This window comes from Argiope bruennichi, chromosome 8 (genome assembly GCF_947563725.1).
Source record: "Argiope bruennichi chromosome 8, qqArgBrue1.1, whole genome shotgun sequence".
Taxonomy (NCBI): Eukaryota; Metazoa; Arthropoda; class Arachnida; order Araneae; family Araneidae; genus Argiope; species Argiope bruennichi.
In genome coordinates, this window is record NC_079158.1 from 122970693 (window position 1) to 122984144 (window position 13452).

The 13452-nt window shown below is 26.8% G+C and overlaps 1 protein-coding gene across 2 annotated transcripts in view; it reads left to right on the forward strand.

Moving 5' to 3' along the window:
• Positions 1-13452, forward strand: part of LOC129981611 (hemicentin-1-like) — a 108762-nt gene that overhangs the window by 94368 nt on the left and 942 nt on the right. Inside the window, exons 63-79 of one of the 2 annotated variants that reach the window (XM_056092522.1) lie at positions 249-419; positions 972-1142; positions 1535-1678; positions 1797-1934; positions 2020-2151; positions 3117-3344; positions 3433-3495; positions 4424-4540; positions 4673-4807; positions 7132-7251; positions 7357-7473; positions 10447-10578; positions 10807-10935; positions 11377-11499; positions 11625-11789; positions 12015-12134; positions 12580-12706. In XM_056092522.1, coding sequence (XP_055948497.1) covers positions 249-419; positions 972-1142; positions 1535-1678; positions 1797-1934; positions 2020-2151; positions 3117-3344; positions 3433-3495; positions 4424-4540; positions 4673-4807; positions 7132-7251; positions 7357-7473; positions 10447-10578; positions 10807-10935; positions 11377-11499; positions 11625-11789; positions 12015-12134; positions 12580-12706 — 2332 coding nt within the window. The remainder of the gene's footprint in view (positions 1-248; positions 420-971; positions 1143-1534; positions 1679-1796; positions 1935-2019; positions 2152-3116; positions 3345-3432; positions 3496-4423; positions 4541-4672; positions 4808-7131; positions 7252-7356; positions 7474-10446; positions 10579-10806; positions 10936-11376; positions 11500-11624; positions 11790-12014; positions 12135-12579; positions 12707-13452) is intronic. The other variant, XM_056092523.1, reaches the window with a different exon arrangement.

Consider the following 13452-nt stretch of genomic DNA (forward strand, 5'->3'; position numbering starts at 1 on the left):
TCTTTTTCAAAAAATAGTTAAAGCAATCTTTTATAAATTAATATAAAAACTTTTATTAACTAGAAATATCTTGTCTTTTATCCATGTAAAATTAACTATTATAGTAATTTATTTATAGTTGACAGCTGTATTAGTGTCTATTTTTTAACATTTGATGAATTAAAGCTCTCTTTAGTTTCTGCAATGCTTTTAATTTTGTTGCTTACTTAGACAGTTTCAAAACATATACATGTTTATTTGTGTTTCAGTAAATGGAGAATGGGGACCATGGTCAACTTGGGGTCCATGTTCCTCTTCTTGTAACAAAGGTCAGAAAAAGCGTTTTAGATCATGTGACAATCCAGCTCCTGCTGGTGGTGGAAGAGAGTGTTCAGGACCTTCTCAGGAGACTGAAGTTTGCAATGCTTACTTATGTCCTGGTATACAACATCAGTTATGCTTTCACTTCCTTTGTATTTTATTCAAATGTATTATTTATGTTACATTTTATTATTTATGTGTGTTTCATGTTTAATTAAATCAAGATTAATGTCCCATTTCCAATTGTCTTGGAATGGGGATCATAATTTTAAATGTTTATCAGATGGCAAATGGGATTCCTGTATCAACAGTTTCATCTTCAAACTACATCAATATTATTAGGGGGGTTTGGGGGGGGGACATTTGGCCCATGAGGGATTTAACATGTATCAAGTAATGGATCTTCCATGGAGTCTGTTCTTGAATCCACAATTTTGCTCCCAGTGATGAGATTCAATCTAGAATGTAGTCAAGAAATATAACATGTTGCTCGTATATAAAAATATAAATTTGTCATTTTTGGAAAAAAAAATTTGTAAATATGATTATTAAAAATCAATTATTAGATTTTATTATTTTCACTATGAATAGTTCTAGATGTGCTATAAACAAAATAGATAACCAGGTCTAATACTTTGAATTTAAATTTTTAACATTAACATCAATTCTAGTTGATGGTAAATGGAGTGAATGGTCCAGTTGGACAGCATGCTCTGTGACTTGTGGCATTGGTATTCGTTCTAGATCAAGAACATGTAATAATCCAGATCCCTTTTATGGTGGAAAAGAATGTCCAGGTGATACTGAAGAATTTGAAGAATGTGGTGATGAAGCTTGTGATGGTAAGAGTAAATAAAATTATTTAAACAAAAAAATGTTACAGATTTCTTTATTGGAAATTAATATATGCATATTGTTACTTATATTTTATTTAAAAAAAAATATTTTAATTGCTAAATTTTTCAAATTAATTTTAAATTTTCTAATATGTAAATATTGCATATGCACTGTATTTTTCTGTAATCGTTTTTGTATTTTTTAAAAACTTTTTTCATTGTTGTTCATTTTTTAAATAGACAAATAGTAATAACACTGTCTGAGTGTGTTATTTATTTTAATTTATAATTTTTTTGCACAATAACGTATTGTTAATGTTATTAAAATTACAAATTTTTTGTCTAAGAAAAAATATTTTATATGCATAATGCATCAATATTGATATGATTATCTTTAGTCATGCCTTCTGAAGCAGTTGGACATTTAATTGGTGTGATAAATGGAGTTGACTTTGGATTATCAAAGCTGTTTGCCAATATTACACAGTATGGCATGGAACAAACTGTTTCAGCTGATATTCAAAATATAACACCTGCTATAGGTAAAAAATTTTGATATTTTCATTTGTTCTAAAATAAAAAAATAAACAGTAAATCCTTTTATTAATTGATGAGGACTCTGTATTTATAAAATATTTACTGCATTTTTCTTTACTACAGCTAATTGGATGAGATTGTTAATTCCATTGCTGACTCCAATCTATTGGACAACTGCACATGAAGTAGGAAATGCTGTAAATGGCTATTCTTTGACAAAAGGATTTTTTCGTAAAGAAACACAAGTGAATTTTGTTACTGGTACAAATATTTTTTTTATTTCTGAGACATTTTGAATTGTATTTTGATAAAAAAAGAATCTTTTTGAAACAGGATGCTATTTCAGGTGAGGTTTTATATATGACTCATGTTGCACGCGGTCTTGATCGACATGGAAGACTTTTAGTTGATATTGTTGTTAGTGGAGATATACCTGATCTGCCTGCAGAATCGGAAGTTCAGCTTCATCCATTCACTGGTAAATTAATTTTCATTTTAATGATGATAATCCATCCATAGTTGCTTATATTTTAAATTTTGCAACTAATTTTGGCTTTGTCATTCTTCTAGATAGTTATACAATTACATTGTATATTTGCATAATACTAAAAGCAATATACAACAACTATGAAAGTAAATATTGTTAAAAGAAATTACCAAGTGAAAATTAGTTTTCATTTAAAAAGAATTTCTGAAAACAATAAATTTGCAGTATCTTATTGGGTATTGAAATAAATAACTCGGAAAATTTTAGTTCATAATTGGCTTAAAAGTACCATATTTATTCATATATATATATTTGGAGTAAATTTTCATTTTACAAAGATTTATCTATGTGCCAGAAATTATGTTTTATGTGCTTTGAACATGCTCTACTCAAGTTGAATGTTATTAAATAATCATTTGGAGATATTTTACTTTTAAAATGTGTTTTTATATCAAAAATTCTATGTTGCAAGAAAGAAGATATCTTTTCTGTTCTTTCACTTGGGAAACTCATTATAATCATATTATACTATAATAGGTATTTTTTCTAAATAGATTTTTTTTTTAATTTCAAATGAATATTGCTTATATTAATACACCTCTGCCCACTGTCTGTTACATATTAAAGTAAAGCATTCTGCCTTAAAAAAAATGTTTAATAAGAAATTTTTCATTTGAAACTGATACATCCAGCATGCTGTGTTCTGAAACTAGAAAGTTTAAAAAAAGGGAAGAGGTACTAGAAATCAACTTTTATTAGGACTTCTTTCAAGTCCTAATTGAGAAGATTAATTTTGGAGATTGTTTATCATCAAAATTTATTTACCACAAATTTTTACTTCTATGGATGAGTATCGCATGGTTTTGCATTAAAAACCTATTAGTATTTATAACCAAAATTTTCATACTTAATCGTTTCTTACTCGATGGTTTCTTTAAACTTGTTTCTTCTCTTAGAGGATTACCTACAAACTGGTCCTGGATCAATATATGCTCTTTCTACAAGAACATACCAAATCGATAACTATGTCTTGCCATATTACTGGAATCATAGTATTTTTTATGATGAAGCTCAAGGGGAAATGCCTTATTTATATGAGAAATTGTATACTAGTGAAATTGATAGTTACTATGATCCGGATAAAAAAGAATTAAATTACATAATTTCAGCAGCAATTGGCAAAGGTAAGTAATTTTAATTGTATAATTTCAGCCTTTTCATTGACTAAATTACTAGAAATTAAATTTCAGTAATTTATGACTTTCTTGTTAGGATCATCAGATGATGAATGCATTAATGGTTTCAGAGTTAGCTCAAATGGCATCTACTGTTTAGGTAAGATATGTTGTTTGCAGTCTTCATTTAAGGTAATAGGGCTATATTACTATTGTTGGCTTTAGAAATTATTCTTTGCAATCATTCATTTTTCAATATTAGTGAGTTTTATATGGTAATAAAAAAGTTGATGTATAAACATACTTACATTCGATTTTTTTTTTTTTTAAATTTCAAAATGAACTCATGAAATATCAAAAGACAATTATTGATCTCTTTTTAAATCTTTCTTTTATATTGATTCTTGGATGAATTATTTAGAGTATTTTATAACTGGTTCAATATATTTCTAGCATTCTTTCTGCTTGCCAATTATGTCAAAATAATCAGAAATAAATATCTCTAGATTAAATTTGTCTTGTGTCATATTATTACTTTCCTTTGTGTTTCATTTGAATTGTTGTTTGATTATTGTAAAATCTCAAAGATTATGAAACCATGTTTCACTCTTTAATTTAAGGTATTTTGATATTCTCATGATATATTCTGATAACTAAGATTAAATTTAGTATATATTATTTATTAACTTCTTTATTAATCAATTTTTTGCCGATATTATAGTATCCATTGTGTTTGATTTTCTTTTAAATGACTATCATATCAAAGGGAGAATGAATTATGCTTGGCATCTGATTATTTAAATCATCAATTAAAGGAAAAGTTTGACTTCTTAAATCTATGAACTTTAAGGCATATTTGTTTTAATCTGTTAAATAAAATACAGGGCATAATAAAATATTTGAATATTCTTCAGTCTTAAATATTTAATCAATTGATATTTGTTTTAAGATTTTACAAGTTTTGCAAATTATAGTTACTCGAAATACAATAAAGTAATAATATTCTGCATTATTTGTTAAATAAAAGTAAATGGATCATTTCAAAGTTATGAATAACTTTGGTTAATTCTGTTGATTTTTAATTGTAGATATTAACGAATGTGAATCAAATCCTTGTTTGCATATTTGTAATAACTTTCCTGGAGGGTTCTCTTGTCACTGTCTGAATGGTTACACACTGGATGTTGATGGGGAATCCTGTATAGGTAAATATTTTTTAGCATGCTATTATTATACATGTTTTGGCTGTTATTATAATTAAATGCATTAATTCATGATTGTGTAAGCTTTTTTGCAAGCCCTTTATTCTTATTGAAAGGTTTCACTTTTACTTTTAGATGTGGATGAGTGTGAAATGAACCTAGCACATTGTACATCTTCTGAAGAATGCATCAACACAATAGGCTCTTATAAATGTCTCATCATTTGTAGAGAAGGTTACAGAAGAAGTGATGATGATCTGTATTGTTTAGGTAAAAAAAAAGCATCTATTAAGTAATTTAATTGAGATTTTCTTTGCTTTTCTGAAATTAAAAATTTAAATTTTACATTCTTTCTTTTCTATATTCTGTTTTATATCAGAGTTGCTATGCCACCGGGAGAACCAGGAATATCGGAAATAAACTTCATTTATTTAAGAATATATTGCAAAAACACATGCCTAATCACAAAACTAGCAAAAAAAAAGCTTTTAAAGAATATAATATTGAAATGTTCTTTGCACATATAGTATCAGTAAAAAAATTAACTATAGCACTAGTTAACAAAGTTTTGAAAAATGTGATATTTCATCGATTTCATTTTAGGACATTTCTACATAAATGTTTTGCTTACTCAATCCATTAACTACCACAATCTCTATTTGCGGATTTTCAAATTTTACATACAACATACAGCACCAGAAATATGTTTGGTACACCTTACAGTTTCATTCTATATATATCAGTCAATATTATGTGTAGCAGAAAGTGTGTATTCTAGGTTTCGTTTCTTTACAGCAAATATGAAATTCATCTGTAAGTTGAACAGAACATAATTTTTATATTTGAAGCATTATGTTTTTGGTTTGATTTTTATCTTAGAATGAAATGCTGTACATAAATATGTAATTTAGTAGTAGCAATTTATTACTTATTCAGTTTTTGTAATGATTTTATTGATCATTTTATATGCCTTTTCAAAAATATTGGATACTTTCAAAACAAATCATAATTGAAATATAATTATACTATTAAACAATTAATATATCTGATAAAAAATTTCAAAAATAAAAGGCAATTAATAAGATAATAAAGAGTTTTTGGGATCCCTTAGCAAAAACTATAAAAACTATTTTCATAAGCTTCTTTTAGAATCAGTTTTGGATCATTAAAATATATTGCTTAGAACAAAGGAATAATATGTTGGATTTTTCAGGTGTGAAAAGCAATTAATTCATGAAAACATATGCCAACCATCCTCACTTTTTTAACATGTCACTCTATACCATATTTGTATTTGCACTTTAAATAACTGTTTTGCAAAAAATTAATTATATATTTTTAATTCATTTTTTTTTGTTATTAAAATTATAATTTTCCATAAATAATGGCTCAATCTATCATCAAAAGTACTATTACTTGACAAATGACACTTCTTATTTGACCATGTTTATTGCATAGCCTTACCTTAGATATGCAGCCCAATGACCTTTGAACAGCATGTTTACTCCATAGAATAGGTTGCTATTAAGTGAATTCTTTCATCCTTTTGCTTGAGAACTGTGACTAATGATACTTCTTGAAATTTTAAATAGGAATGCACTCTATGCCTTCCTGTTTAACATACATTTAATATATGTTCGAGAATAAATAGAGCACATCTATATTACTGTTGCAATTTGAAAACCTATCCTTAGGAATTCCATTAATAGAGAATGAGTCCAAATCTAAACACTATTTTTAAATTTTATTGGTCAAAATAAATAAATTACCTAATATTTTATTAGCAGAACAATTTTGAATAATTCCAATGATTGACAAACTTTTCTCTATTGATGTAAACTTGAATTATGAAAATATGATATATGCTATTGATTATATTCTAGTTTAAAATGTGTGTATATTTTTTTTAGAATATAAAAATAATATCTCACAGGAACAAAGTTAAATAGTTTAAAAAATATGTTACTTAATAAAATGAATCATTGCTTTCTTGTGTAGATAGTTTAAAGAATTTGTGTTGACCTTAAGAAAAATCAGTTCAGCAATATAAATTCAAAAAAAAAAAAAAAACATTCATCTTTATACATTGAAAACAGAATATTTTAATTTTTATCTTTAATATCTAATATAATTTTATTGTATTGCAGACGCTATATCAATAGAATCTTTACCTTTGCCTACATGCTTGTATTGTTGCATTATTAAATGATTAGGATTTTACTTCCTAAGTTAACTAATTTGAACAAGTGAGTTAATTATTTAACCGCCTCATATGTGATGAGTTTAACTATTTATAAAAGAAAATTACTTTCTAATGATCTGATCCATCATCTAAAAGTTAACTGATTGCCAATTCTTTAATTTATTTATTTTTTAATTGAATAATAATAAGATACTTTAAAATACAAATTCTTAAATCATAAATTTACTTTTACTTAATTGTTATGGGATAAACATTTTAATAGCTAGTGTAGTAATATTCTAATAAAAAGCATTTTTGAATAATAATGAAATTTAGATATCATATCATTGCTCGGGCAGTTGTTATAGGATTTTTTTATGTATATATATTTAAGGATACAGTATTTTTTCAGATATAAATGAATGTGAAGAAGACATACATTTTTGTGATCAGATTTGTACCAATACAATTGGTAATTATTCTTGCGAGTGTAATACTGGATATTACTTGAGTAGCCGAACTGATTGTTCAGGTAAAAATACAAATATTGTTTATCTACTGGAGAGTTTTTATCATTTTTTATTACAGTGATTTTCTCTTTTCTTATTATATGAATATTTTGAATTATCTTAAATAGATATTGATGAATGTGGTTCTTCAAATCCACCATGTTCTCACACTTGTGTAAATGTACCAGGCAGTTTCAATTGCTTATGTCCTGAAGGTTATGAATTGCTCAACAATTCCTGTTTAGGTAAGAAGTTGAGATTATTTCTTTTCTATTTATGTTTATTTATTTTTTTTCCACTGATGATTTACTCCAATGTATTTTAAGAATATCTTAAAAGCAATACATCAGTCAGACTTGTAGGATTGGACAGATGACTCTAAATTTTAAATAGAAATAAAAAATACATTTTATGAGGTAATTGCTGAAGGAATTAATGATTTTAAAATGTTAATAAAATCCTTTGATGTGTATTTTTGATTTCAAGTAACATTGTAATTGACATTTTGAGAAAACGTTGATCACTTTATTTCATCCAAAACATTGATGTACGATATTTGTAATTGTATCTCTTTCACTAAAATATTTCAGAATAATTATTTTATGTTTTGTGTTGTTGTATCTAAAGACAAAGGAAATTTTATACCTCTATGGATTTTATGCAATTCTGTTAAACTTGCTCAAAAATTAAAGTGGTTTGATTTGATTCAACACAATCAATTTGAAAGAAACTTCAAGTTAAGACAGAGCTGCAAATTATGCTGGAGCAGATGAATTTTAAATACAATTAGCTATTAATAATTATATTTATTAAATTATTAACTTCACTTTTTAATTTGAAACCTATTTTGGAAGTGAAAAAAAAGAATTAAAAAAATCAATTACATATGTAACAAACAAGCAAGGCACTAGTGGCTGCTATCAGGGGTGTTTGTGCTCCGGGGAAACCCCGGAATTCCGGGGATTTTGAACTTCGATTCCCGGAAATTCCGGGGATCGTCGTTCAAAAGGAAGTAGGAATAATAATGAATTATTTATTTTGATCTGGGTAATTTTGTTTGCTTTGAAAGCAGAAAACGCAAGGTCAGTGTGTGTGGTGAAAACTTTTCCTTTCTTTCTCCAAAGGCAGTGATAATGCGTGAAAAGGGGGGAAAAAACTTCTTTTTTGTTCTTTCCTTATTGCGAGTTATGACTCATTCCCCCGGTTCTCGGACATTCTCTTCTGGATTCTTTTCGGCAAGTAGGCGCGGCAGAAAAAAAAGGGTGAGACTTCGTTCGACCAGATGTGCGATAACGTGACTCTGGGTTGAAAGGTCTTATCTCTCCTGGCGTGGCGCCAATAAGTAGAGAAGGGGGATTTTTCGCCGTATTAGCTATTTGTCATTGATCGCTTCGCAACTTTTTTTTCTCCGCTGTGTAAAATTTTCGTTTCATTTATTGATGCACGTGTACATTTTTCGTTTCGCTTATTGAAATATTTTTTTATTTATGTACGCAAGAGAATTTCACTTTGAAATTTCAGCATATGAAACAGAAATTACCGCTTAAAAATTCATATCTAATTAGTTTTACAGCATTAGATCCAGAGCTAAGAGGTAAAACCAGTACAATATTAGCTTTTGAAAAATTATCATCTTTTATGTCCCATATTTTTAGTGATAATGAAAGGTCAAAAGTAGAAACTGAAATAAGGTTATACCAGAGTGATATTGATATCACCAAAGAAATGCTCTACACATCTGATGAAAGTGGAAATCAAGTCAAGTGTACAATTGATAAATATTGGTCTAAAGTTTTTAATTTAAAAGATGATTTCACAAATGATTATAAGTATCCTACATTGGCTAAATTGGTCAAAGCCTGCCTTAGCTGCTTCCATGGCCCATTAGTGGAAAGTGCATTCAACTTAATGGATACACTTGTAACTGACTATAGAGCCTCTCTTAATATTGATTCCCTAGATGCAGTGCAGACTATTAAATATGATTTAATGGCTTCTAAAGAAACCTCATGTGAAAAATATGGCTCAAAAAATCCAATGACTGATCCAATTCACAAAGATCTCTTACTGAATATGAACAGAAGTTGGAAAACATATCAAGAGGACTTAAAAACATGTATTTCAGATGAGTCACCTATAAAAGTCTCTGAAAAACCTTCTACATTAGCAGAAAAGCAAACTGCTTCTACCTCTGCATATGCAGTTCTCGGGGAAATTTCTTCAACTGTAAATGAGGAAAATAAAAGTCAACCTTCCTACAATTATGAAGTTCACCACAAAAGAAAGACAAGCCCACAAACATCAGAAAATAAAAAAAGCAGCAGAAATTAGATAATTTTTTTTAAAAGAATTAATTCAGGTAATTTAAAATATTTGCATAAAATGTAGTAGTTTATATGTTTGAAAATTTATGGTTATTAATTTTGCAAAAAAAGTAATTCATTGAACTTTTATAATTAGGTCATTCAATACTTCATAATTGTAATTTTTCATTCCCCCCCCCCCCTCTCGAAACTCCAAAATGCCGGTAGTAAGTCCGTAAAAGTTTCAGGGGATTTTTTGGGGTCCCACAAACACCTCTGTGCTATGAAAGGGGAACAAACAAAAGCATTCCTAGGGTTTCTTTTTTAAAGATCACAGTCTCATACACATTTATTTTACATTTAAATGAAAATGCTGAATCAAAGAAATAACTAAACCCTAAAAATGAAGTATTAAAGTTATTTTAATTGCTGCTATGCCTAAATAAACCATGAAGTAAGCAAATTATGTAGCATGCAATTTCATGGAATAGCATATTAAACTTTAACAAACATGAAAGAGATGAGCACAAGAAAAATTATAAACACAGCAAATATAATATTTATCACTTTTATTATGCATAAACTTAATTTCAACATAAATAATGGAAGATGTAATATTACTGTTAAAAGTAATAAATTATGGAATTTTTACCATAATCCTATTGTTTTTTAAACTTTTCCTGTCAATATGCAATATAAATTTATATTACCATTCTGTTAATGTAAAGTCCAAAAATTATATAGCTTATATTCTATAGAACTAGTGTGAATAAATTAAAATGAGATATTCCAAAGAACATACAAAATTACTTAAAATATCACAGACTTTCCTACATTAAACCTTGTTCATGCATAAAACTTTCATTTTAATGATTTTTTAATTAAAAAATTTCTAAGTTTTGTTTTGTGCTTTAGATATTAATGAATGTTTACTCGGAACTCACAAATGTACCAAGGATCAAGAGTGTATTAATTCGCCTGGAGGATATGAATGCTTACTTATTTGTTCATCAGGATTTTCTCGATCTGGAAATGGCTCTTGTATAGGTAAAAATATTATATGTGAATTAATGAATTTAAGATTGTTTCTTAAAAAGTGCTAAAATCAGTAGCTGAGTTATAGTAAGATATTAATTTTATAATTTTATCATCTTATTTTTCCATGTTGCTAAAATTTAAGTTCCAAGTCCATCAATTATTCTTTTACCATCCATCAAATATTATTAAATTTTTGAAAATGCAATTTCAATTTTTATAATATTGTTTGAATTACAGATATTGATGAATGTCACAATGGAGTTTCAGCTTGTCATTTTAGTCAAGTTTGTATCAATACATTTGGAAGTTATCATTGTTCTTGTCCAAGAGGATATTATTCAATTGGTCCTGGTAAAACTTGCCAAGGTAAATTTTTTTAATGATATAATTGCTCAAATAGAATTATATATATTTTTTCAATCTTATTCCTAAAATTTAAAATTTCTGAATTTGAGATTTATAAAAGGGGTACATACGTTTTTTAAATTCTTAATAATTATCTTTTTTCCACTCCATCTAATTTTGAACTGACAAATAACTATTTATCATATTTTTTATATCTCTAAATTTATAGACATTCTTTGCTTATCATGTTGGGATATTTTAACTCTTTGTGTAGATTTTGATTTTAATTCATAATTTTTATGTAAAAGTATCAATCTAAAAGTATCAATATAATCTAATTTTTTTTTTTTTTTTATTCATTCCTCTTAAAATATTGAAGTGTAAACATTCAAAACAGAGTCCTCAAAGAACTAAATATTTTATTAACAAAAGCTTATTGTCATAAAATCTTAATTTGTGCAGATATAAATGAATGCTTACAACAACCAAACCCATGCAGTTACCGTTGCCATAATTTACCAGGAGATTATGAATGTGTCTGTGCACCTGGACTTTTGAGATTACCAGATGGAAAGACATGTGCTGGTTAGCTATTTTGCAATATTTAACATAATTTTAGAGTCGTAAATTTCTTAGAATGATTATATAGATTCAATATAATAATACTTAAATACACAATTTAAATCTTCTAATTCATACTATTGTTACAGGCATCGAATATTTGGATAAGGCAAATCGTGACATTCAGCATGATTATTTTGGTGTTGAAAGAAACAGGTCAAATGACCTGCATTCTGAAGTCCTATTACCAATCAACAAGCAACCTTACATTCAGTGCCCACCTGGCTTTTCTAGAATTCAAGGATCTTGTCAAGGTATCAAAAGAAATTAGCACTGCATGTTTTTAAATGTGAAATGAATGACATCTTTCCTTTGATTTAAAAAAATTAAATCTGAGAAATGACTCTAAGGTTATGTTAAAAATTGCTTAAGATAAATTTATTATATTCTGGATTTTAAAAAGCATATTCTAATAACTTTAACTAACTGTTTTAATATTATTATTAAAAAATATTTTTTTATTGTTTTGACAATTTTAGATATAAATGAATGTGAAGACAAGGGAAAATGCCAACATGAATGTGAGAACACTCCAGGAAGTTATCATTGCACTTGTCCTCCTGGATATCAATTAGGTCAATCTGGAAAGACATGCCTAGGTACAAAATAATTTTAAGGAATTAGCAAATATTCCTATTTTCAAAATAAGTAAACATTAATATTCAGCAACTAATATTTTATTCCTAAAATAATTGAGGTTTCCATAATTTTGTTTTCAATTTTGTAAGAAAACAAAAATGACTTCTATTACTTTTTAATAAATGCTTTAAGATTGAAAACAAATATTGTATTTTTTAATTAATAATCATTTAAGCATAAGTGGGAAAGTTAATGTATTATATTTATGGAATTTTTCTCTACCATCTTGGGGGAAAAAATGTGTTTTTGTTATGAAAAATTTCATGTTTAATAATTAAATTATTAATAAAATATAATTATATAAAAAAGTAAATGAATTTCAAATAAACTTGTTATTATTATTTCATATTACCTATCATATCCTTAACTGTTCAGCTTCGATATATCTCCCCCTTTTTTTTTCAGATATAAATGAGTGTTTGGAATCCAAAATAGATTGTGGTCCTGATCGGATGTGTTTTAACATGAGAGGATCGTATGAATGCATTGAGACTCCTTGTCCGCCAAAATATGATAGAGATCCTTTAACGGGGTAAGACTATGTATCCAAATTGAAGTGATATTGTTCTTCTTTTAAATAAAAATAAAGAAGTGTTAATAGAAAATTCCCAAAACTGATTTTTTTTTTTTTAAATCATTCAATTATTTTGCAAGTCAGAAAAAAATATTAAGTTCTTGAATTGTTTTTCCATGATTATATGACTCTTGAATCCATACCAAATTTGTTTTATTTTTTATTAGTAAAGAAATATCAAAAGTAAAACTCATTTTATAAAAAGTGGCAGCAATTTTAATGTCTAGAACATGGAAAAATTGGCTAAAATAAAAGAAATATGAGAAACAATATTCCATATATTTAGTTTCTAAAATTCAGATAATAATATTTTTTTAAATATTAAAAAGCTACTAAGCAACTTTTGGCTATAATATATATTCTGAAATTCAGCATTTAAAAATATATAGATCTTAAAACTATATTTCATACATCATACCCTTGTAATTTAGCTCAAAAAGTAACAAAAGCTATATTAAAAATATAAACACAAAATAAAAATAAATTAAATAATTGTTTTTAATTCTTATTTTAGCAAATTTATGGCATTTTCAGAAAATATGTTACTTTATATATCCTTCATATAAAAAGTTACTATTTAGCATTTCATTTTACTATTAATATCATTTACAGAATAATATTATTATTATAAATTAATTTACATTTATGAAATCATTATTTTATGTAAAAAAAAAAAATTCTTTCAACTGTCATTATGGAATTTT